This window comes from Nyctibius grandis, chromosome 5, assembly GCF_013368605.1.
Source record: "Nyctibius grandis isolate bNycGra1 chromosome 5, bNycGra1.pri, whole genome shotgun sequence".
Classification (NCBI taxonomy): domain Eukaryota; kingdom Metazoa; phylum Chordata; class Aves; order Nyctibiiformes; family Nyctibiidae; genus Nyctibius; species Nyctibius grandis.
In genome coordinates this window covers 15,072,565-15,097,883 of record NC_090662.1, presented here as the reverse complement: position 1 = coordinate 15,097,883, position 25,319 = coordinate 15,072,565, and the positions used below count along the sequence as shown (strand labels likewise).

Sequence of the window (25,319 nt, the reverse complement as noted above, 5' to 3'; positions counted from 1 at the left end):
TTCAATAACGGCAGTCTTTTTCCCCCAAATTACTGTTTATATTGACTGATAGCTTTACAAGAGGGTTACTGTTCTTGGTAGCTTGCTTTTATTTGCCTTTCTTATATCTGATCTGGAAGTGCTCTCAGGTATTTGGGACTGATAATGTTTGTCTAGAAGAAGTAGTTTTAGGCAAGGAAGGAAATGCAGAATTACTTTCTTTGCTTTCTTGCGACTCTCGGCTGACAGTATGTGTTGTCAGATAGAAATAAAAGTGCAGTGTTATAATTTTTCTGTCTGTGGTGTGTACATCTTAATATATACCATATGGCTGAGGGGGCATTTGCACCAGATTTTTTCTCACAAGTTAAAAGTAGTAATATGGAAATGAGTGAGTAAATAATCTGCTCTCTCTCTGGGCTTGTTGGCTGTGATTATTCTTATTTATTTTGGTGTGTAAAGTCTTGTATTTAGGTTTTGTTTCCTGAAAGTTTTGCCACTGTTCATGTTTGTTAGCTTGTAACATGTTTTCTGAGGAGTTTTCGTCTTCATGTGTACCGTTCTGCTTTCAGTGGGCAGAAATTCAGACTGCTGGGCATGCTGCTCTTCTCTTAGTAACTACTTAGTGAATACTCTCAGCATTATAGTCTGTTGCTGATTAGTGGGGAATATGCAGCATGAAGTTGCAAAGGATGGGATCACTGATTGAAGTATTTAAGACAGAACAGGAGGCAAAGTAAACTATTGCCCATTTCACAAGGGAAAGGGGACAACTGCCAGACTTTGCAGTGATCAGGTTCCAGTTTTCTATTTTGTCATGTAATAATCATTTTAAAAAATGTTGAAGATGCATAAAGAATTAAAGCAACTGTTTGGGTGTTCGTAGAAAAGGAATTTTTCTTTTTGCCAAAATACCACAGAAGTCTGCCAAATCACAGCTGATATTCTGCTTTGGTGATAAAAGAAAGTGTGAGAAGTGTCTAACAGGGAAACACTTTGATTTTCAAACTCCAGCTTTACAGAGTACCTGAATATCAAAACTTCTGCCTCTGTTCCCCCCCCGTGCACCTCCCTGGTGACAGCGAGGTGACACTGCATGGCCAGAGTATCACCCTGGCGGGGGCCAGTCAGGCACTGGTGTCTGACGCTGGTTTCAGCTCTCTGTCACAGTCATGCTGGCTGTCACCTCTGGGCTCTCCTGTCCCCCATCTTGCTGTTGATACTGTCCTGGTTTGGCCTAAACCAGGCAATTTTCCTTTCAGTGATTTTTACTTTCAGCTAAGTCTTCTTCTAAGTAACTGCACTTTCTGAAACTAACTGCATGTTTTGCAGACAGTGTCCTGCTTCCAGGACTGATAATGCTCAAAGTTTGTAGTTATCAATGAGGCACCTGTAGGGATGTTATGCAGAAAGGCTCTTGCTGTACTTAGTCTTAGAGAGACCAAGGTCACTGCTAAATTCCTCACTGCTTACGAGTGAAGAGCCGCAGGGGGGTCACACCTGCAGGGAGGAGCGGATAGGGCAGGTGACCCAAAATTGACCAACAAGGTATTCCATCCCATACACATCATTCTCGGCATAAAGTGGGGCGATCCACGAGGGTTCTCGCTCTCTTTCTGCTATGGCTGGTGTCCCAAGAGGACTCTGTCTGTTTTCCTGCTGCCCCCGATCCCTATCTGTGCATCCCTGAATCCAGTTCCCGTCCATCGCTGGGCCCAGTCTAGGCCTTCCCGGAGCCTGCCCTGCAGTGCCGGGGGTGATGTGACCAACATCGGGGGAGCTCGATCTTGGTTTTGTATGTATTTGTATATATTTGATTATTTCTATTATTATTATTATTATTATGTTTTTCATTATTATAGTTCATTAAAACTGTTTTAACTTTCCAACCCGTAAGTCTCTCTCCCTTTTCTCTTTTCCTTCTTCCTTCTGGCAGGGGAGGAGGGTTAATAGAGAGCCTCTGCCACCCATTTAATAGCCAGCCCAGCTTTAAACCGTGACAGGTACACAACACCTGCCTGAGCACACGCTCACCCTCATGGGGGTGCTTTAGCCTGGGCCTAAAGCCTTGTCACCTCTGCCAGCCTGCCAGCCAGAACATCCCCAATTTAGTTCTCCTACTCTACAAAAGCTGTAGATGTGATAGATTTGTGGTACAGAGGAGGCAAATCCAGAAGGTTTTATCTTGATACATCAGAACATCTGTGGAGTGTACAGGTGGTGTACAGGACCGTGCTTCCTTCCACCACTAATGTGATCCGGACAGAGATACTGGTGGGTTTTAGCCAGCAGTGTTGAATCTCAGCATAGTTTCAAAAAAAGAACTGGAGTTTGACAATTTTAATTGAAATTCCTCCATTCAACCAACAAAACCATTTTTCCTTCCCCACTTCTCCCTTACCTGTCCCACCAACTCGTTACGTGGTTTCTCAGTTCCCTTCATCCCTTTGCAGAGGCTGGGAATGACCATGGTGTCTATTAAGCAGCTTTACTTACAGTTCTAGTTTTTGTATTTGTGAATTTTGAGGATTTTTTAACTCTTTCCTCAACTCTCAAAAAGGCAAATCAAAGCTCCTGTGTCACTGGTGTCAACTGCTGAAAAAATGCAAATGTCTTCACTCCTGAACAGTGTTGCAGAAACTGTGATGAGTGTTTGCAAATTGTTGTAGTAGTTGGACGTGTTTAAATGTATGACAATAAAACTGTACTCTGTCATTGCCACAGCTGGCTTTTCCCTTGCAGAAACATAGCTCCTCCATGCAGTCTTTCCTGAGCAGGTAGAAAAGGCTTTTATAAGACACCCCTGCTCCAAAAGTCTCCCCGAGGCTGTGGGACTGGCCATGCCGCAGGTCACTTTGGTGTCCCAGCAAGGGGACATGGAGCTGTAGGAGACCTTACACAGCTCACCCGAACTCAGGCATTGCTGAGGCTGCTGTAAGCTGAGCCATGGGAAGGGGATCAGGAGACCTGGACCACTTCCAGGACTGCTCCTTTGGATAGAAACTGCCTCCTGCCTCCAGTTCTGTGGAGATGTTGCAGCCAGCACTGGTGAAGGACACACTGTGGCTTCTGTACACAATAATACATGGTTTCAAGTTGACTTTCAGATCAACTGAGATAAGGAATTGGGGAATAGGACAGAATAACTTGCATAGCAGCATCACTCCAAAACAAGAAGAGATGTCTGTAAAAAATAAACACTCCATCTGGAAAAAGATTTCCATGGAAGTCCCTCTGGTTTCATTGTATAGTTATCCTTATTGATTGGTTTGACTGACTTAGTTTGCTTTGGAGGAAACTATCAATTTTAAAACATCAGAGTTCACCAATAATGTCGATAAGAGAGATATAAAGTATAATTAGGGACAGTGAAAGTGCAAAGAAGATGCCAGGCGCTGAGTGCGTCCTTCAGTGACTGAGGCAGTGACGGCAATGTGGGCAAATGCAAAATATGTCTGCGGGTTAAGGATCAAAATAGAGGAAATGCGTTACAAGGCAGACTGCTGCCAGAAACCATTAAGTTCATTTAAAATAAATTAAAGAGAGACTTAGGGTTTTGAAGGTAAAGCCTTGAAACCATTATCCTAATTAGTCACACTGGGCTATGGAAGAGCAAACAGGATATCGGGACGTGTCACCAGTGCCCGTATAGCTGAAGAAGGGCTGTTATCAGTGTGCAAACTGCTCAGCCCAGCACAGCTAGAGTCTGGGGTGAAGATCAGTCAAAAAAATTTTTTTTGGAAGCTACTGCCTTGGAAAGGATGCGCTATAGATCTAATCAGGATGTAGGTGTGTTATAGATGAGCATTGGGCAGTTACAATTTTATTGGGCTGTGTAGTTGTTTTCTAGTTGCTGCACAACGTTTCATTTGATGTTACTTGCGCTGGTAAGCAGGGAGTTTTGGTTGGTTCGTGGCTCCTTTTAAGTGAGCAGGTCAACATGGGTTTGTCAGTTAAGACTGCTGGTTTGCAGTTTCACCTCTACCAAAGCAAATCTGGGGCAACTCCAGAGGCTCCAGTGCTGCCTTGGTGAATTGTCACTGCCGCAAGAAGGAGGATGCAGTTACTGCTGGCCCTGAGAATGAGTCTGGTGGGAGCAGATGTCTGGCATGATAACAGGGCGGTCCTTTGTCACATTTGTCACTGGTACAAAACCTATCAAGCGGTGTGTCTGATGTTTGGCTCCTGGGATACATATTAAGGTTTGCGAAGAGGAGAAATTCAGAGCAATATGATATTTTGGGGAAATCGTACAAGAGTTGCTCGTATGGATGAGGCACTCACCAGCCAAATACAATAACAGTAAAAAAAAAAAAAAGTGAGTGCAAACCAGGGACAGCTGCTTTTCTGCAAGAGAGTGAACTGGAATACATTGCTAAAATAGACCTATGAAAAGCTAGTACAGAATGAAGCTACCAGCCTAACAGGTTTCTATAAAGAAAAGTATAAAAGTTGCTATTATAAAACGTGCTGGGACTGTTAGGAAAATATTTAAAATAGATTTGGGTTCAAGCCTTTGAAAAGAGATTTTTTTCTTCTATATTTCAGCAACACAGTAGCTTATTAGCATTTTCTATTTATATTACTGCTGGTCCCTGTTTACTGTTACTAAATCTACTTGCCTTGGAGCACTTAGTACCGCATTGCTCTCTGTGGAGCGCTTAGACTTCAGCTGTAAATTGTCCTCTCATCCTTCCTGACAACGGCCACCCTAAAACCACCAACACACGGCAGATCAGGGTCTCACCACCCCCACCCCCCTGACTCACACAGCCATATCACACATTACACAAGGGGCTCATTCAGTGTCTGGGGGAATTATGCAAATTAAAGGGGATATTCTCCTCCCCGTGCACCACAATTTCCATATGTGTAACTCCCATTAAGTTTAATGAGACTGGCACTCATAAATCCCTGAGATGAAATTATACCCCTAAGTGGGTTCTAACAAAAGGGTGCTCAAAAGTTTTGATTAACAAGCCCTTAAAAGTAGAACATTAAAAGAGAGATTAAGCAAAAAAAATTTCTCTCTTTCAGAGCAAATTTTCGTAAATCTGTACATTAGGGTTCATTCCTGCAAACCTCTGTTTCTCATGAAGTGCTCGCTTCAGTAAGGATTCAAAAAATGTGAACATAAAACACTGCTCTTGTTAGCACCTAAATGCCCTAACCTGATCTGCTTTACACCTGGATCCAAAACTGTGAATGGATTTCAAATGTGAACTTGCAATAAATTGTTCTTTTCAGAACTATGAAGAAAACACATTTAAATTTTATACATGTAGCAAAAGGTTAGAAAACTCATACTTCTTGTCCCAAGTCTGAGTCACTTCAGCACAGCGGCACCCCCAGGAATCAGGTTGCTGTAGTCAGGCTCTAGTTGGCTCTTGGCCACAAAAGGAGTTATGGATTTTAGTGACAAACTTTTTTAAGTTGTTATACACTTATCTGTTCTTTTTCTACTGGTCTTTATTAGCCTGTGGATGATATTTACCCCAATGTGGCATACACTGAAAAGGTCTATTATTTAATAACAAAGCACTAATAATAATAGTGAAATAAACACATGAATTCAGGAAAGATAAAGGTAATATACTGCTGGGTGGAAGAATGCATCTGATGATTGCTGGTCTTTAGTTTCTTCGTACTATTTAATAATTTATCAAACCATCCTGACCCTTAACTGATCACAAGGGCCACCAAGTGCTTTAGCAGTCTGTTACGTTCTATCAGATGAGATGTGTTTTTCCTGCGAAGCAGAATGAAATCACTCCCCCCAAATCAATCAGCAACAGCATATTTTAGCTAGGTGGATGCAGTTCTCTTAGGGCCAGATTCTGCACCTGTACTCACTTTGAAAAGAACTTGCATGGGTAATTCAGTTGCCTTTAACTGGCTGCTTGCTTGAGTAGGAACTGCATATGCTCGTAATTGTACATTTGTGTCCATGTTTTAGAAATTATAGTTACCAGTTCCAGATATTTCTTTATTCCCAGCAGTTCTTTTTAACACAGACTACTGATGTATTTCTTAAATATATATTTAGTTTTTTTTAAAAAAAAAAAAACAAACAGAAAGAAACTTGATTTTCTCCCTACCGGTAGTTCTTCACATAGTTTTAAGACTTACATTTCAGAGTCCTGAAAAGGGTTTGTAACTGTTTAAGGATGTTGCTCAAATATTCTTCCAGTAACTAAAAATAAAATATTATTTCACTCGCTATATCATTCAGGGAAAACATGTAATTCATTTTTATATGTGTTTACAGGTAAAGACAAAAAAAGTTCTTTAAAGATCCGAAGAGACTTAGGTAGGACAAAGGGAGGTGCCTAGCTCTGAAAATGTGGTCTGAAAGCTGCAGCTCCAGCAGTTGTAAAATGCACTTGGGGTCTATATACATTCAATGAATAGATTTTAGCCTAAAAAACTCCTTAGGACCTACACTTGGATTTCTGTGAATTCAGGTCTTGCCAGCTACCTGCCCAACTATGCCACAGCCTCTCTTGTTCCCCAAACGATGTGGAGAGGCACGTGGCTTTCCCTTAACTTGCAGGAGGACCCTGGTTCTGCAGTGGTCCTGGAAACCTGTCGTACAAGGATTTCACTAAAAAGCCAGGTTCCTTGTCCATAGCCACCAAGCTATGCCACTTGTCCCAGCACTCTTGCATTTGAGTAGTGCACTCTTATATGCAACAGGAAAGTGGGTGTACTTGTATATACAATTAACCTTCAACTTCATAGAGAGAATGTGCTTCTGGGAAGAGTCTGTGGGCATAAGCTTTCTGCCAAAGTGATTGCTTTAAATGGTAGACTATTACAAAAAATGTAGCTACCAGCACCTCTTCATTTTGAAAAAAAAAAATGAATTGTCCTACATTCCCTCTGAGAACAGGTCCCTGATGCTGCATGGGAGAAGCAAGCTGCAGGCTCTCGTTTGGCTGCTTTAGCATGGAGTTCAGCATGGGAGGTGTATTCTGGCACAGTCCCGTTTGCATCACTCCTTGCTTCGTAACACCAGGCAGAACCATGCTTAGTTTGTGGGTTTATGGATCGCCTTTTGAGATGCTAGAGCCTGGGTGGAGAACGTAGGTCCCCAGCTCTGTTTCCTAAGGGAAAAGGCTGTTCCTAGGACTAGGTACTTCATTTTTACGTAACGCAAAATTAAATTTGAAGGTGTCTGGTTCTGACTTGAATTTATTATCTGCTATTCAGGAATGATTACTTTCTCAAAGATCCCAGAGTGATTTGGTTACTTACAGCTTTATTTTCTCAGTATTTCATCAATATTTTATGTTTGGCATTTTGCTGTCATTCTTATGCATCACTTTGAAAATGGAGGCCTGTAGCAGATAATCAGTTTAAAGGTGGCAAAACCAAAATGTGGTAATTCATTTTACACCTGTATTTAACATTAACCCTCTCCTTTAATATCGTACTCAATTCATATAATAAATAGGAAATGGTAGACTACCTACCATCTGGTACAGTGCTGGAAAGTCTATTGAGACTTAGCCTTGATGAAGGATTTGCCAAGGACCTTGACATGCAGATGAGCTCCTTGTATAAAGTTCTGGCATAGGAAACTCTTTTCTAAGGAGGATACATAAGGAGGATACATCATGTTGTAATAAGGAACATTATGTAGTTACCACGTGTAAGTCAGGACTGTTACAGATCCACATTTCTCAGACATAGAAAACAGAAAATGCTGTGAATCTTACTGCATTTATCTGCACCATTAGATGCTTCCCAAGCTCTGCCAGTAGAAAAGACCATCTTTTGGCTTCCAGGGACCCAGCTGGGAGAACAGTCCCCATCCTCTATAGCTCTCCCTTTTGGAGAAGCTGCGCAACAAGGTGAAAGTAATAAGGAGTTTGGGAACTGCACTTGCGCTTGACCATTTATGGACCACCTAAAACGGCATCTTCACATCCTGTTCACCTTCCTGTATGCCACTTTATAAAAGAGGCAAAATATTTCCCTGCAATTGCTGCTACACCCCTACTAGTGATTCTGATTATCAATAAAATTATTGTCCACATGTAAAGAGTGAAGCTACATATTTGTCATCTGATTTCATGTAAGATTTTCCGTTCAATAATTTTTCTCTTTCCCTGGATTTCTTGTATTTAATCTATCATCTCTTGAAATCTACCTCTTCATGTACAAGGTCTTTGATTCAGTGACTATAGATAGTGCATTGAATTGGGCTAAGCACATTTTTAAAATTTTACACAAGAAAAATAGCTGCTGAGTTAAATCTCGAGAGGGACTGAGCACGTCTCATTCCTCTCCTAGCAGTGCTGTTGGCAGGTACAAAGCATGTCTGGGATTTGAATGATTATATTGGGACTCCTAAAGCCTCAGAAATTTTAGGGGAGGGAGAAGGTAGAAAGTGCAGATGTCTAAAACACGTCAGTATGATGAGTGCATACTGTAAAAAACAAGGGAAAAGGAGTTCAGGGAGATGCTACTGGCATCTTTGCATGTAGCACATTTTAGAGCTGTGGACGTGCAGCTGTCACAAATCTTTGAATGTTTCTGTATTAAATAAGTGACATGGAAACACTTGATAATTTACAAAAGAGTTTATAGAGTTTTATATAGACAGACCTTAGAATTTTACCTTAAGATTGTTACTTTTTTAAACACCAGACTTGAATGTATATAGTTGCCCTGGTCAACAGGACATGCCAGGGGATGCCTGTAGAGCAACGCTGACCTGAGCCAAGCGCCTTAAAAGAAGGCACGCTCTGTCTTTGAGGCTGTCTGAGGTACATACATGATACAGATCTGTTCTGAGAGCTGCTATATAATCAGGGGTGTCTTGTATTCAGTTTATTTGTTGTAGCAGAATGTTGTTTCATATTTGTCCTTGGATTTGTTACGGGGCAAACTTTCAGTCTGGGAAGCAGCTTACCAGGTTGGCGAGGGAATGGAGGAGAAGGGAGGAGCTGCTTTCCATAGCAAGGGACTGCAAAAAGATTGGAAGCAAGAGGGGGAAATAACATTCTTTATCTTTAATTTAATGAGTTCTTAGTATCAATTGCATTGCTCCATTTTTGGCGTTTTTATGATTTTTACATTCATCTTTCCAGCATGAAACTTTTGGATTTAAGCATCAGAATGCTTTTTTAAAATACCATTCTGTTATTCGCTGAAGTTCCAGTACTTAATTTTTGTGAAATGTTCTGAAGACTCTGAACTCCAAAATGGAGTTGATGTACCCAGTAAAGCCCCAGCAGATGAGGAGTGGTTGTTTTTATTGTAAAAATGATCACAATAAACTATTAATAAAATAGAAAGATAAAATGGTGATAAAATGATAAAATCAGAATTTCTAATATTCTCTGGGGAATTCATTGACTTTTTTTCTGCAAAAAAATTGAGTGAGTTGTTTTTTCATTGTTTAGAATTTATTCTAGTCACTGCAAAGTTGTTCTTTTTTTAAAACTGTAAATCAAAGGAAAAAGAAATTCTCCACAGATGTTGTGTGTGTTTGATGTATTAGACACATTTTTGCAGGCTACTGCCTGAAACCTAGGGAATTCATTAACTCACAAGTTGCTGCCAAGGAGGGAAGCGGTCCCATTTCCCAAGCTGGTGTGCCTGTCCCCTGGCTGGGGGATGTGGTGGGGCAGTCTTTGTCCTCCCTTGTATTTGGCTGGCTCTGGAGAAAGGGGGATTTCTTCAAACTGAAGAGCTGTTCCTGTTTCTCCCTTGACAGTGTCTGTTATTTAATTAACCTGCTAAAGTCTATAGCTGACTCTTTCCCATTGTGCAGCCAGAGATGATGATAGATGAGAGCTGGTGCTCTGCATCAGTCCCAGACACCCCATCCCGTGTCACTGAAGTCACTGGCTTTAGCACAAACTTCAGAGAGAGAGACACAACACCCACAAATTTGGGAAAGAAGCAGAGTTACCACCTTTCACCCTCAGCAAAGCAAAGCACTTGCCTAAATACCTCTCACCCTGCAAAGGACCTCTCTGCGCATATTTTTGGACACATCCATCTCAGCAGGGTACTGCTGGATAGACTTCATCAGTGAGCCCAGGGCAGTGAGCCTGGGCACCAGTCAATCAGGTTTCTTTGAGGATGTTAATGCCACCCCACCCAGTTAGCCAAGGAAGGCAAATAAAGACTTAAAATGGCAGTACAACGTGACAAGATTTGGCCAAACATCATCTGCTTCTAGTGTCTTGCAATAAACAACAGTCAGTAAAATGCCATCTCCCTGGATTTTCCAGAAAAGGGGCTCCACCCAGGGGAGCCTGACCCTTCTCCATGGCCATCCTGACCCAACGGGCTGTAACATCACTTGGGATTTGAGTTGAAGGGTGTAACTGCATGAATGATGGAAGACCTTGTGTGTATGCTTCAGTGGGGAACTAACTGAAAAATCCTGAGTGAGAAGGTTGTGGTCATTTGCAGAAGGTACAAGCATCACTGCCATCACCCACTGCCTCCTGTCACTCCTGGGACAGATTACGTAAACTCACTGTGGCTTCATTTGTCCACCTCAAAATTAAAGCTGATTTAGACTTTAATAGACCTCAGGATACATAACATCTCTAACCCTGAGCTATAGTCTGTGATCCTCACCAGTACCTGAATGGGATTTCAGATCTTGCTTTGTATCTATAAAATGCTGAATTGTTTGCATGCGAGACAGCCTCCGTCCCTGCTCCGTGCTGCTGGCATGGCAGTCCCTGGAGAGGCACCAGGTGGAGCAGTGGGTTTGTATGAGAAAGGATTCGTCCCCCTCCTTGGTGAAAAATCTCTCCCTTGCAAATGCCTTCCACCTCTGGATCAGTGAGGGGCTAAGAGAAATTGCTGTGTCTACATTTCAGAAGAATTGCCATCAAATACGGTTGTTGAGGCATTCTGAGAGGCAGAGATGGGTTTTATTTCTCTATTGTGGTTTGAATTGCAACAAATAAATATAAGAAATACCAACCACTATGAACTTTCTGAGATACAGTCACCTAACAGTGACCTTGTTGAGCATGGAGGTACCTGCTACTGTTTGCTTTTCCTTTTGAGCCTATTAGCAATGTTTTAGCCCATGTCACGATTTTCTGAACTGGAGGTTCAACACTTTAACTAACCTGGAACAAGGTATTTCCTTCTGATAAGTGCATTCAAAATAATAGTTTCAATATTTACTGTTTAATATACTAGGATTACCGGTGTAGTAATCCACTCACGTAAGATTGCCTTACTTTAAGCCAAAGGGTGTTAAACAAACAACCAAGTTTGCACTAATTTGTAGGAAACTACAGAAGGTCTCTGAGGGGGAGAAGATTGCTGTCTGATATTGTTTTTTTGTTAAAAAATACAGTTCTTTTCTCTAATGATGAACTGCAGTGAATTCCAGGTAGAGGGATTAATAGATGACATTTACATTCATCCATGTATTAGAGGCTGATTCAAAAAAAAAAAAAATCAAAGAAATATATACCAGTAAAACTGCTGAAGGTTGCTGCTTTTATTTCAGATCAGAAGAGTTCATGAATCCAAAGCTCATCTGCTTTTTTTCCAAATAGATGTGCCTGACTACTAAAAGATAACACTCCTCTCTAAAAAACAGCTTCATTTTGCTTATTAAAACATAGCATTTTTTCCTTCAGGTTTTATTTTCATTTAGATCTGCAATGTGTGTAAATAAGGTAGTGGAATAACATTGATTTACAGCAGCTGCGATCCAGCTCCTCCTTTAAAAATGCAAATAATTCCTCTAGTATTAGTCTTGTGAAGAGTAACGGTAGTAAGTACTTGGAGCCTTGTAGTAAATACAATGTCAGCCTTGGCTCAAGCAAAGGCCAGCTCCAATGTTTTCATTGGCATTAATTCTAATTACTCAGTGGCATACTCTTGGGGTTTTTTTCATTCCATGTTGCCATGATGAAACACATAGCAGATGTATTTCTCACTCTGTTAGCACCTTGCAATGAGCTATTAACGTGTTACTGTTTATGTCCCCTATGTCTTTCTCGTAGGAATTATGTCTGACCACCAGTTTGGAAACCAGTTTATGTGCAGCGTGGTGCGTCACACGTGAGCCATCTCCCAACTACAAACCTCAGCTTTGTTTGGATTGCTCCACCTGCAGGGACGGGCTGCGTCAACTTCATGTACGTATACATGCAATGCCTATGCGAAGATAATTGTTTTAAAGATAATGAAATGATCTAACCTGCTTACACTAGGGCCTTATGGATCAAGGAGTTAGTTCTGTGAAGTGTAGACTTTAATAACAAGTAAGAGGTTCTTCCTGGCTGAAGAGTTTCTGTGCATATTAGGACTTTATATTTCAAAGCATGTAAGAAGGAGATAAGTGTTTTTTAATGTAACATGCCATCAGAGAAATAATGTACAAGTGCATCAACCCTAGCATTTCAAGAGAAATTGATTCCTCTTAGTTATTAATCCTATCATTGAGCCATTAAGTAATCCAGCACATTTGTGTTGACCTAATTTTCTGTTGCATTTAATGAGTTAGAACATCACACAGATGTTATTGTTCAGATCGTAACATTCAACGTGAAATACAAGTGTTCGAAGGTAGTCATACTCAAGTGTTTACTGTTCCTAATAATAAACACATTTAACTTCTGCTTAATGCAGCTAGTTTACAACCTGGAAAAAACCAATAGGTTATTCTTACAGGTTTTTTGGTAATTTGTTTTAAAGACCTAAATCATCATTTGATCATTTAGTACCATACAAAGTGCCAACAAAATGCACAGCTTAACATGAATTATTAGAATATATATTACTATATTTTACCTTGAAGTAATTTCTAATTATTTGTCCCAAAATTTTAGTAGATCAGATTTGAGAGTGAAAATATACCTAGAGCAGAGTTAAAAATAAAAAATATTTCAAGTTTGACCCATTCATAGGAAAAAAGTGAGACTGCTCTCTAGTTAGATAAGTGAACAGTTGCAACATTTCAGTATGTGAGACCTTTTCTGTGTTCCTGTGACTGTCCTGTTTGTCAAAACAAATCCTCTTCTGAGTGTTATTCCCTTTCTGTCTCTACTGGGAAGCTGCAGCTAGGTGCCCCACGTAATCAAGTTGGTTTACTATTTAACATGTTGTAAAAAGTGAGTGACTGACTTCTTTGAGAACATAAATTGCTGATGGTGAACACAGTACCTGTTGATTGATTGATCTGTGTCTGATATTTCCCTTTTCCTACATACTGCACAATTTTTTGCCTATACTGCTACAGTATATTATTTATTAGCTGCAATGACTATGTCAAAACTTTTTTATTTCTAGCTCTCCTTTTCTTCTAAATGCGGAAAAAATTAGTTTTGATGAGTGGTGACTAACTTCTGAGAATGTATTTGTTTCTTATTAACTTCTACAATGTACCAGAGAAGCTGTTTACAATATTTAAGATTCCCATTCACTATTTGACAAAAGTAAAATTTGATTAAATATTTGAAGAAATACTGTCACTGTTTTACTTGAATTCTGTGTCAGAAAAGTTAGCCTCATAAAAGAGTTGTATATACCTTGAGGAAATCTTGTCAGGTAGATTTTTTCTGTGGAAAATCTCTGAATTTTATACTTTCTTTAATTCCTCTCTAAAAATAGTTTCCTTGATCAAGTTGTAGCAACTAGATTTTGTTCGTTGAGCTGCCTGAGAAAAATGAGATATGAGATGTGCATCTTCTCTGCATACTTTTGCTTACGCCTTTTCTTTATCGGATTTTTGTTTTTCCTGATATTCAAGAAATAATTGTTGGTCCTAGCTTGCACAGTGACTGTGAATGTATTTATTTATATGAGATGTAACCCTCCATTGTGAGTTTTGAGGTCAGCTTATAAACAGTTATTCATTTTCCTGTGACTGATTTTTGTGTCCATGGTTTTGTATTGGCTTTTTTTTTGTTCATTTTTGTCATCGTTGAAGAAGAGCTGATGAATAGCTCTATAGAAATACAAATAATACTATGACTGCTGATTCCCATTTAAGTGAAATTAAAGGGACGTTTTCTAAGGCAACGAGTGCTTGCCTATCTTGAAATCAATGGAAGGTTCATCATTGGCTTCAGTGGAAAGAGAGTTAGGTCAGCACTGCAGTTTTGGGAATCCAACCTGTAATTCCTTGTTTGTGTAAGCCATAATGTGCATTAGCACCTCTTCACAAATGGTGGTGTTTGTAATACATGAGTCCTTAGCCGTGCTTCAGTGTGCAGAAGGTACATAGCAGAAATCTGAATTTATTCTCGACTATGTAATTTGCAGCATGGATGCGCACCTACATACGTCAGCAGTCGGGTGCAGAGACACCAGAACTGTCTTTCCTTGCTATCCATGAAACTGGCAGGGCTGAGTGGTCTGATCCTGCGTCAACGAGTCCAGCGGCACCGCTGCTCCCAGGGTGCCTGGCCCGGGTGTCCGTCAGTCTCAGAGGCTTTACAGACTGCCTCACCCCATGGTATAAGGATTCTTCATAGGTGATACTTGTTTGTCTTTGAGGATGAGCAAAACAATGCAGTTTGTATCAGTTTGGTGTCCTGTAGGACTAATTCAGACAAGAGTAGAAAGGCTCAGCTTCTCTGAAGTCCATGTTTACTCCAGGATGACACTTGGCTGCAGGGCTTCTGGGGAAATCTGATCTTCAGTTGAAGGAAATGAAGGGAAGAGGAATAAGTTTTACCTCTAATCCTCCTTCTCATTTTTATTTCAGCTGCCTACACTTTATTGTCTCAGCTGTTGTTTCCTCTGCCTACTAAATCACAAGTTGCAGTAAACAGAGCTGTTTTTTTGGTGTAGTGTTGTCTTCCTGCCTTACCCAGTTCTCTGACTTCAGGATTTCCACAGAGTTGCCTCTACCTTGTTCATTTCCATTTGCTCCTCTATAGCAAATAATTAACTTAAACAATATTTTTTGACACTCAAGACTAATTACCAGTCTAGTTTAAATTTAATATAAATTAAATTTAAGTTCAATTTAATACAAATTAAAAATATTTTAAGAGGTAGCTAAATTCATAGACTCTGTCAACAGTGCAACGGAGATGAGAACTTCCTACATTGTTACCAATATGTCTGTGATTCAAATCAGCTCATTAGTCTTTGACCTCTCTGGGGATGGATAATTAATTAGCACCAGCTTTGGTGATGCAATTTTTGCAGTGTAGATACCTCTCCCTGGACAATTCTCAGGAAGAACTGGACAAAGGCCACCAGGCAGATATCCCACAGGACGCAGCATGGCTAGTTTGTATTAACTAGTCATACTATTGACCTGTTCATGCTTCCACTGGGAGCATGGACATGGCGCACCGAAGTCATGATCCTATACATGTAGTGGGCAAAATTCCCTTTCACTTCATCCATGTCTTTTGGTGCGCTCTTCCAGAGCTCAGTCCTGAAAAAGACTGAACCCATAAGAAACAAGATTTGTGTGGTCATGCTGTCAGTCTGTCCTTCCCCATAGCTCTTGTACCCATTGGTAACAAAACAAACATGACAAAGGGATTGGGATGTCAAGATAATAAGTTTCATAAAAATCAGCAGCCAGGTAGAGCATTTTTAACAGTAACTTCGGGCATTCCCAGCAACAGTCCCGGCTGATACAATATGATTGTCTATAAACTGCCAAAAGTTTTCCTGAAATACATTTGGCAGTTTCCAGCTACCAGCCCACCATGCATTTCCCAGGCATGGCTAAGGAGGATGGCTCCTGGCCACGTTTAGTTTATTAGCACGGCCAGCCATGGACACCTGAAGTATTGCTGCTGCTGCTGTGGGAAAGGAGGGTAGCGAACCTTTCATCCTCTGGGACAAGGGGAGCTGGGAAAGCTGTGGGGAGGGATGTGGGGCTCTGTCCCTCAGTAGGCTTCTGCAAGGAAAATGGGCTTATTCCTGGGAACAGGAGATGCAGTGATGGAGCAAACTGGGATTCCCACCTCATACAGCAGCTTGCCGACACAGCACTCAGTTTCTTTCCTTCCCCGCTGGAAGTTTCCTCATCTCTACAATTTGATGTAGTCCAGTTATTGCTATTGCACACAGCGCTGTGTTACTGCTGAATCCGAACATATTTTGCATCATGGAGCCACGCATCTTTCCTTGGCTCAGCCTTTCACTTGGCAAGCTTCCTCCCCAGTTTTGCCGGTGCAAGGGATGGTGCAGAGCCCTGCGCTCCATGGGGGAAGGCTGATGGAGCCAACGTGCTTCTATGCAAAATCAGGTAATAGCCATTTTTTTACACTGACTGTGTGCAAACTGTTGCTTATTCTCTTTCCTTTTTATGTTTTTGTCCAGGTACCTTATTATGGCTAATAAATAAATATTTAGAAGCACCCTTTTATAAAATACCCTACTAACAGAAAAACAGGAAGCCACTGGTGTGCCTGTAGTATATCTCAGTATAGTCCTTCAGTACTTTTTCACCATAGATACATCAAGATAAACTGAGGAAGTAAAAGCTAAAATGCATCATTTATTGCAACATAGTTTTCTTAGCACTAACTTAGGACTGTTTTAAACAGGTGTTGAGCACCAGGAGCTCCTAAGCAAATTGCCAGGATCTGTCAATGCTGTTTACCACCAAAAATAGCAGGTCTTTCTTTACACTAATGAGTTGTTTCTCTGATCGTGTGCAAATATTTAAAACATTATCTTCATAATCCTTCAGCAAGGTTTCACTGTTTGTAATTTCTGCTCTAAGCTCACACTAACCTAGTTAAAGCTCAGCCTGTCAGGGAGATGATAATGGCTGTTAAGCTGGGTGGCACACTGGGTTACATCTAAGGTTGTTAAGCCTGTTGTTTTATAGATGGCTTAACTTACTGGTTTGTAAAAGTGATAAAGCTGACCTAAATTGCAAAAGAATATTGTGTTTCGACTGTCAGCGTGGTTTATTGCAGAAGTTCCAGCTATAAAATAGGTTGCTGTAGAAATTACTTTGGAAAATAAGTATTTTTTTTATATAGCCATTTTTGCTAGTCCTTGAAGAGGTATCTTACAATTATGATTGTGCCTGTTCATAGATTCACTATAAACTCTATTATTAGTGGACAGATTTCAAAATGCATTTATCAGTTTGCAAGACTTTAATTCTGCACAGTGTAATTATTTAGATATTTTTCTGATCACTAAAACATTATTTAAAAGCTACCTACCAAAGCTGGGCTGGACTTCTGTAATGCTGTCTGCCTGAGTCTGTAGGCAGTGTCTAATAACCCACGTAAGAGATGTGACCCATCACAACTGATCTTAAAATTCTGTATATTGAGAAGTCTTTGAAAGCACTAAAAGGCCCAATCATATGTTATTTGACACTTAATTAGCACAGCTTATGGTGCAAATGGCTAAAAAGGAAGAGGAATAGCTGTGGTGGTGTCCTCCTATGAAGACAGAGGTAAGAGAGCTGTGGTTGCTGAGGCAGGGCGCTGAAGCAGGAACAACTAGTTCTCAGCACAGCTCCTGGAAAAAGTTTGGGACTGAATGCTGAGGCAGACAGCTGAATGATTGAAAGAAACTTGGAAGAAACTTTAAAGAAAGGAGATGTGTTTTTCTCTGAGAGCGTGCCTTTTCCCATAATCACCTAACGACACAACTCCTTTCTGGGAAGTTTGAAGTACCCTGTTCCAGAACTGGTCTTTTCACGCCCATGTATTTAAGCCTGTTTCTAGGAACTGGCAACTGTGTTAATGTATGAACTTGAAATATCATGCTGTACAAACACTACAGAACATAAAGACTGTGATTGAGAGGCTTGGTTACCTATTTAAAACATTTATAGAAAACCCATGATAAGAATTATGGAAATATTGAATAAACATCTAGGAAGATTACATGGTATGCTATATTAGTCCTCTAGCTAGGGTGGGAAAGGGCTATATTGTCTGAAGAAACCACATTCCCCTGGTGAACCACTTAGCTAAACTATAATTTAAGACATTGTTTACTGTTTTTTTCATTTGTTTGAAAGAAATACAGAGGAATATCTTCAAGATTAAGTACACAATTTTGTTTACTCTATACACAATGATAATACACATAAATATTAAAACTGGAAAGTAAACAGAAAATAGCAAAAATAAAAACTAAGGTCCCTTAGGTCCCTTGTATTTATATATTATCACTCAGCTCTAAATTATATAGTCATATAAGTTTTTATCTCTCATGTTCTTATGATGAAACAGAATTGTACAATGTAATAAATTGTTGTGCATAGCATCCTAGTTGGTGCTATGATTTGCAATCTTTGCAATCAGTTGAAGAGTGGGTTGTAATGCACATAGAAACCTTAGTGTATAGACAGCCTTGGCTTTGGGGTTCTGTGAAGCACCAGCCCCTGCTTCTGTTAAGTGCTGCCCTTCTCTTCCTGCTCTTTATTACAAGGTAAGGGTGAAGCAGGATATTTCTTACCACTCTTTTGGTATCTGTGTGGACTCTGAGACAAGGGTTGTGCAGGCACCGAATAAGATACAGTCTTTGTTTACAGTCAGGGTAGGTCTGACATTTGCCCAGTGTTGCAGTTGGTTTTTTTTTCCATATTGCTTATAACTTATGTCTTGCGGAAAAAAATAAATCATCAGTAATTGTTCCTCGTTGCTGTGCCAGTTTAGTGGAACTATGAAGAAAAATTACCCCTTTGCTTGGTTTTCCACTTCCCTGGGTAGAGGCATTGTTGTACCGTCAATCAGCATTATGTGTAACATTCTGAAAATCACGAGCCAATATTTGATTCAGATCTTGGCTCTACTTTCATGTCCCATTTTGATGTGATGCCCAGATTACCTCCTTCATCTTCTGTGTTTGTTAATTTTCCAGTGAAATGCAAACACTGTGCATGGAATCATTGTGGCTTCTCTAAGTATGACTCCAAGCAACGTAGACTCAACTGGCTGTGCAGAATTAGATTTAGCTTGTCTATTAGTTTTGTCTTAGTTTTGTTTATTTTATGTGGTGGTAAAGCAAACAGAGATGACCAATGAGGAATTCTGGGTGTTTTCAGAAACTTTGTTAGCGGAAGATGGTAGCACAAAATGTACTGTGATGAGGGAACATTCAGAAGGGTTCAGAGCAAAGGAAGAAAACCATGAGGAAGGATGGAAGCTCTTTGCACCTGATTTTCCACTCCTCAAAGGGATTTTAAGTTGGTTTCAACTGGAGATAGGATATGCAGATATACCCCGGTAGGTATTTATGTGTGAGCTATGTGTCTGTAACTCCCTTGAGAGTTAACGAGGGTGCGATCTGGTTCCATAGACATCTAGGACCTGAAATTCAGTTCTATATCTAGAGAGAGGTACCTGCAGGTCTAGAAGGTCTCTGTAGCTCTACTAGTTTCCTTAGGACATTCCAATTTATCTTAGACATATTTAGGCAGCTGAATCAAGCCCTAGCTCTCCACTGACCAAAATGGATCACTAGCTACCTAATTCCCATATAAACCTTTATATAGGCACCTATTTTAAGCTGTTTAAAATCTGAATCTTAATCCTACCCAGACAGGCTCGTCTGCCTAAACATAAGCACCTTTTGCCAAACCATGAAAATGAATTTTTCATCCCCAACACCCTCAACAGTCAGTAGCTTTGTCTGTGTCAAGAATTTCCAATGAGCGGGCTGCTCAACAGTTGAAATCTTCTGAAAGGTATGAATAAAAAAGGCAACTTTGTGAAGTTCATAAAATCTTGCATTTTTTTTTTTCCTTTTTCCTTGGAGGCAAAGCCTGTTGTCTAATATTCTCTTAGATGTCCGATACTCCTATGAAAAGCCCACTTTAATGAGAAGAATGTTCAGTTTTTAACGTTTTCTCCAAGTTTGCAGACAGGTAGCCATTTGCTATTTTAGGCTCCTCATGCTGTGTAGGTGCAAGAAAAGCAGAACCAACAAAGCCAGGAAAAATGAGTATGTGAACACTTATTAAAAATAAAAGCACATGAAAATTCTATTGATAAGTTAGTTGGACTTAATTCAAAAGATGAGCAAAAAGCATAAAATGCTTTTCATCAACATTGTGTAATGCCAGAATCGAAACTGTGAGATGATACAATATTAGGACAGTTTCTTTTCTTTGTATAATACAAATTTAATATATCATGTACTTTTAATGTATGATAGCAGAAGGCAGTTCAATATAGCCTTTGGCTACTCTGTTAAGATTTTGGCATGGCTCCATATAGGACTCTGGCACCTCCTGCATGAAATAAAATGAAATTCAGTCATTTTCTACTGGTATTATCTAAATAATAAAACAATCACGGTGACAATTACTTCCCTTCTTACAAATGTTCATTTGGCAATTCTAGAAGCAGAGATTAGGTTTTACTTGCTTCCCTTTCTGAGCAACGTACCTATTATTTTTGTGCATGTGATCATCAATTCACAATCTGCAGTACAGTTATCAGTAGTTGTATTGAAAATTCTCTCTTGAACTTTGTTTTTCTCTCTCTGAGGTTTAACCTCAGGGTTATTTTTCAGAGCATATTTTAGTTCATCAACAACATAAATCTTTGTTTCATTCAAAGAGGTGCTTTGTCTTTCCCTTTTCCCAAGACGGCTTAATTTCAAAAACATGGCTAGAATATAAAATATGTTACACACACTCCAACAGTTTGCTTCCACTAGGACGTTTTCCTGTGTAACAGAGGAATTGAAGGAAATATCTTTTGGCTGCTTATTGGGGTCCGCGCGAGGAAGGAACTACTGCACACCAATATGATGCTCTAATAGTCCACTTTATTTTGGTTAACACACTCTTTTATAACCTACATACTCTCTTATGTAAAGGTTACACACTAAGCTATTGGCTACAAGTATTGTACACAATCTGGCTGCGTGCCACTTCTACTGTTCTAATTGGATACTTACTATAAACTTAAGCAAGCCACATCCTTATACTTTCTTGCTAGCTCACGCTGTTACATAACAGTGTACTGGTATGTTCTCTCTATAACTTTCCCATGGTCCAGGCCCCTACAGCTGCTAATAATTGGTCAATAACAAACCTTTCAAAATGACATCCTAGAAGAATTATGCTTAATGAAATAGGCACGAAACAGGTTTTGTGAATCCTTTTGGAAATGTTGGTTATATGAAGAGTATGCAATAAACATACATGGAACCATTCTGCAGGGGTAAACATATAGTGCATAAGATCACCAGTAAAAGCGAAGGCAGAGAACAATCATAAGAGATGTTTTAGGAAGTTAAATTTCAGTACTGCAGTCAAGCCCGTACAACTGGACATTGTGTCCATATGGAAGCCCTTTGTAGCTCTGGAATGTTCCCTTGGTTGACTGAGAAAGTCTGATCATTTCAATGCCGTCTCTCAAGTGGATAATACAAGAAGTGTCCAGTGCATGAATGGGTTTGGGATAAGTGTATTGTCTGTATACTTCTTTGGGAAGCACTTGACTTCTTGCAAGGGACTATTACTAAATAACTTTGTGAAGAGCTCAGTCCTGCAGGATGCTGAACACTGGCCTTGATCCAGCAGAGCAATCATGCATGTCCATGCTGTCATCAAAGGCACAGACACCACTTCTTGTATTTTTTAATATTCATGCCTCCAGATTACTTCTTTGAATTTTGCTTTGTTTGTGTACACAGGCAAGGATGCATAAGGACGCTCTGTCCGTATTCTCAGTTCACACAAGTTAACTTACTCTTCTCGCCTTGTTTGTTTCGATGAACTTTAGTAGAGTGATCTACAAAGTATTATGTAGACATGCAGAAATATTCAGCAGGACTTCATGTATGTGTAGAAAATGTGAAAACCTGGATATGATGAATGTGAAAATCCAATAAGACAAAAAAAGATTTCTCCCTTTTTCTATACTACAGTAGTCTCCTCACATCTAGTTCTAGCATAAGTTTAAAAACAAAAAAGAAAGAAACCTTATACTTGAAGATATAAAAAGCATTAGATCAGCTTTTCCTGCCCACATGCTGGGAAAGTTTGGATTTGAGTATTCAGAATGGCCATGACCTCAAATTAGCAGTCAGAATGAACTCTAAAACTCTCTCATAATTATTGTTTAAAGTGTACTTAACAGTAGGATGTACCCCTCACTTCTCAGTCTGGGAAACTCAAATCTATTATTAATATTTAGATAATTCTTATCTGTGGATATAGAATGAAATATAATTAAATCTGTTTGTAATTATAAAATATTATAATAATATTATATATAAAACATTACAGAATAAATATTAAAATATAATAATCCTTCTATAACCTAGTATATACATTATACAAATGTCCTCATAATGCAATTGCGCTAGGAAAATATTTTATAGTATCTGTCTTTGTCTGGTTGTTTTACAGTATTCACAAACGACAGTTAATTCTTTTGATGTCATTCAGAGTACAAACATTACTTATATGTAGTGGTCTGTATACGATCATATTGTGATCTTTATATGTTCATGAATTCTGTCCTCCAGAGTCAGACCTCTGAGGTCAAGAGAGCTCCAAAGCTTGCAGAGGTTTCTCCACACAATCATTATTTGGCAGGTAAAAGAGAAAATATATAGAGGTAAATTAAATAGGTAATAGTAATTCCCTTGCTTTGTTTTTCTTCCATTCTTGACATTAGGGAAGTTTAAACCAGAATCTTTTAATAGTGCTCTCCCTTTTTCTCCACTGTCTTGCACTAATTGTCCTCTGGAAAAATGGGAGTCATTCCTGAATGACTCCTGAACGGGAGACTCATTCCTGAATCCAGTGTGGCATGTCTGTCTTGTCTCCTTTTCTCTAATGGCCTGGAATATACCCTTTTTGAAAATCCCCTTGATAAGTCACACCATCATCAGCATCATCAGATGCACACAGCCACCCTCCAGGTGAGCATCCTCCCTCCTCTACCATGGCAGCGTGGTTCTTCCAGGCAGTAGCCCACGTGGGGTCCGCCTGTGTGATGAGAGCCCCATCAGATTTTATTGGGTGTCTGTTGCTAGCCTGTACAACAATGCATTGGAAAATACTGTCCAGTTGGAACTAAAAAAAGGTGATCTGAAAGAGAGATGCACAGCATTAACTTTCAGAATTAATAAACGGTGCATCCATTTCCCAAGTCATCATATCTGCCTTAATAGCCCTGTTAACAGGCCTGGATGGCAGTACTAAAGTGTTACATTCCTTACATCTTACTAGGTGTGATTACTTAGACTGTGACTGTGATGTATCAGTGGGCCTGTGAGCTGTTTGGGACAGGGACAGCACCACAGTAGGAGATTTTGGTCCAGCCAACTTTCGCACATTGGCTGCTCAGCAGTTCCTGGTGGGCAGCAGCACAGCCATGGGAGCAGAAGTCTCAGACAGATATCAGGATGGCACCTGCTCTCATAATGATGGCATAGTGACGTGGTAATGGTGGATGCCATAATGATATCATAATGATGGGGTCACCATCATAGCAGCTCTCAGTGGGAGTTCTGTTCATTCTGTTGTGATACAGAAGAGTTATCACCTAGGAGAAGGCTTGGAGATCCTACATTAATTCAAATAATAATAAAATTTATTTTAAGAGCAAATTATTGAAGTATTTCACATACCATTTTCTGGCTGTTATTGCTGATTAATGGCTGTTCTTATAACATATATTTTACAGATACAGTACCACCGTAACATTATGAAATAGGGTTTTCCTAACATGGTATTGTTTTCCTTATCGCTCTCGAGTGTCTCGGATCTTTTAGTTCTTATTAGAAATGTAACAAATATCACATTTTATCTTACAGCTTTCTAAATATCCCTCTTAGCTCATCATAAGCTGTTTAGTGCAAGTAGTAATGTACATTTACTTGAGACATTTTCTGTGAAAACTGCATTTTTGAAGTCTTTTAAAGTAGTTTGATGTCAAATTTTGCCCACATACAACACATGCAACCAGGAACCAAAAACATGCTCCATAAGCTCACCCAGCTCCTATCAGCATTAGTGTTTATGCAAAGGATTGTAACTGATATGAACAAATTACTTTGCAGAACCTACTTACACATTCAAAGAGCAATGTCCTAAACATCCTAAAACACAAAAGATAAACCGTAGAAATGCTTCCAATCAATATCACTGACTGTTTTGGAAAGCAGTGAAGATGTTAGGGCCATAATTTGAATGATGGCTTTAACAAGCAAAGAGAGAGAGAGAGAATATATATAGCGAGTTAAGCTGTATAAAGCCTTTCTTCTAAATCCAGATGTAGGCATTAACTCGCATATTTGAGATGGAATGCTTAGTTGCTAAGTGCAAAGATGGCTAGAAAAAGGCTTTCCTGACTGAGGATAAAAGCTGGAGTACTCTTTAATTTTGGTTACTGCCAAGCTTATTTCAACTACCACAATAGTTATTTGGCTCCATACCAAAAAGTGGCAATACAGTACTTACATGTCTATGGATCAAAATTAGATGAAAAATTGCTGTTTCTCATCTCCAAAGCCATTTGCCACACATTTTATAGGCCTCAAGATGCCTTTTGTAATATGTGATAACAGAGCCAACTGAAGCATCTGCCTGGGAAGAGATTACTTTAATTATGGACTCAATGTCCTATTTTCTGCAAGTGTTCCCCAGAGAATTTCTTACTGCTGGATGAGAGGTGTTATGATGCACATTAAAATCTACAAGTGAAACAAAAGAGGTTGTAAAAGTGAGACAAGGACACCCATAAAGTGTCCAGTCTTGTATTCAGTAGCTAAAAAAATAATCCTGAATTCTGTGATGATAACTTTTTAATTAATCTAACACCTGTTAAGATAAATTTCCACTAATGTAGAGAAAAAAAAGAATGTTAAAAAACCTTATCCTTTTTTCCTAATCCTATTATGTTGTAAATTGATTGATCTATAAAAGTCTTTAAAATACTCATGTTTTCCTTTTAATTTTTTTAACATAGTAGTCATTACTAATGATGTAATGTGAAAAATGCCACAAAGAGGTTTCTTGTTAGCTTCTATTTTTGTAACATGCAAAGTTTGTCATTAAGAATTCATTTGCCTTCCACTGTAGTATCATTGATCACAATTAACTCACTTGATATTAAAGTGGATGTGCTGTATGCTCCTATAGAAATTCTGTGTAAATCACCATTGATTTAGCACAGTTTAATGGCTACATAAAATATTTGTCATTCATTCTTTATCAATTAGAAGAAAGCCTAGAGATCTTCATTAGCAGCTGTTGCAATGATGAGCTAAAAGTTTTTCTTTACACAAAATGCCATGGAAGAGCTGTAAAGATGGCTTGAAGACGCTGTGACAGCATGTGAAGTACTGGGAAACTTCCCTAAAATTTGTAGGATTGCCAAAATTAAAAGGGAAAATGACATGTCCAGAAGATACCGAAGTTTAAA

At 39.4% G+C, this 25,319-nt stretch overlaps 1 protein-coding gene across 1 annotated transcript in view; it reads left to right on the top strand.

Annotated features, from left to right (window-relative positions):
- RELN (reelin) overlaps nt 1-25,319 on the top strand; it is a 314,463-nt gene that overhangs the window by 73,865 nt on the left and 215,279 nt on the right. The window contains 2 exon segments of the mRNA XM_068402522.1: nt 11,982-12,026; nt 12,029-12,116. Of these exon segments, the coding sequence (XP_068258623.1) occupies nt 11,982-12,026; nt 12,029-12,116 (133 nt within the window).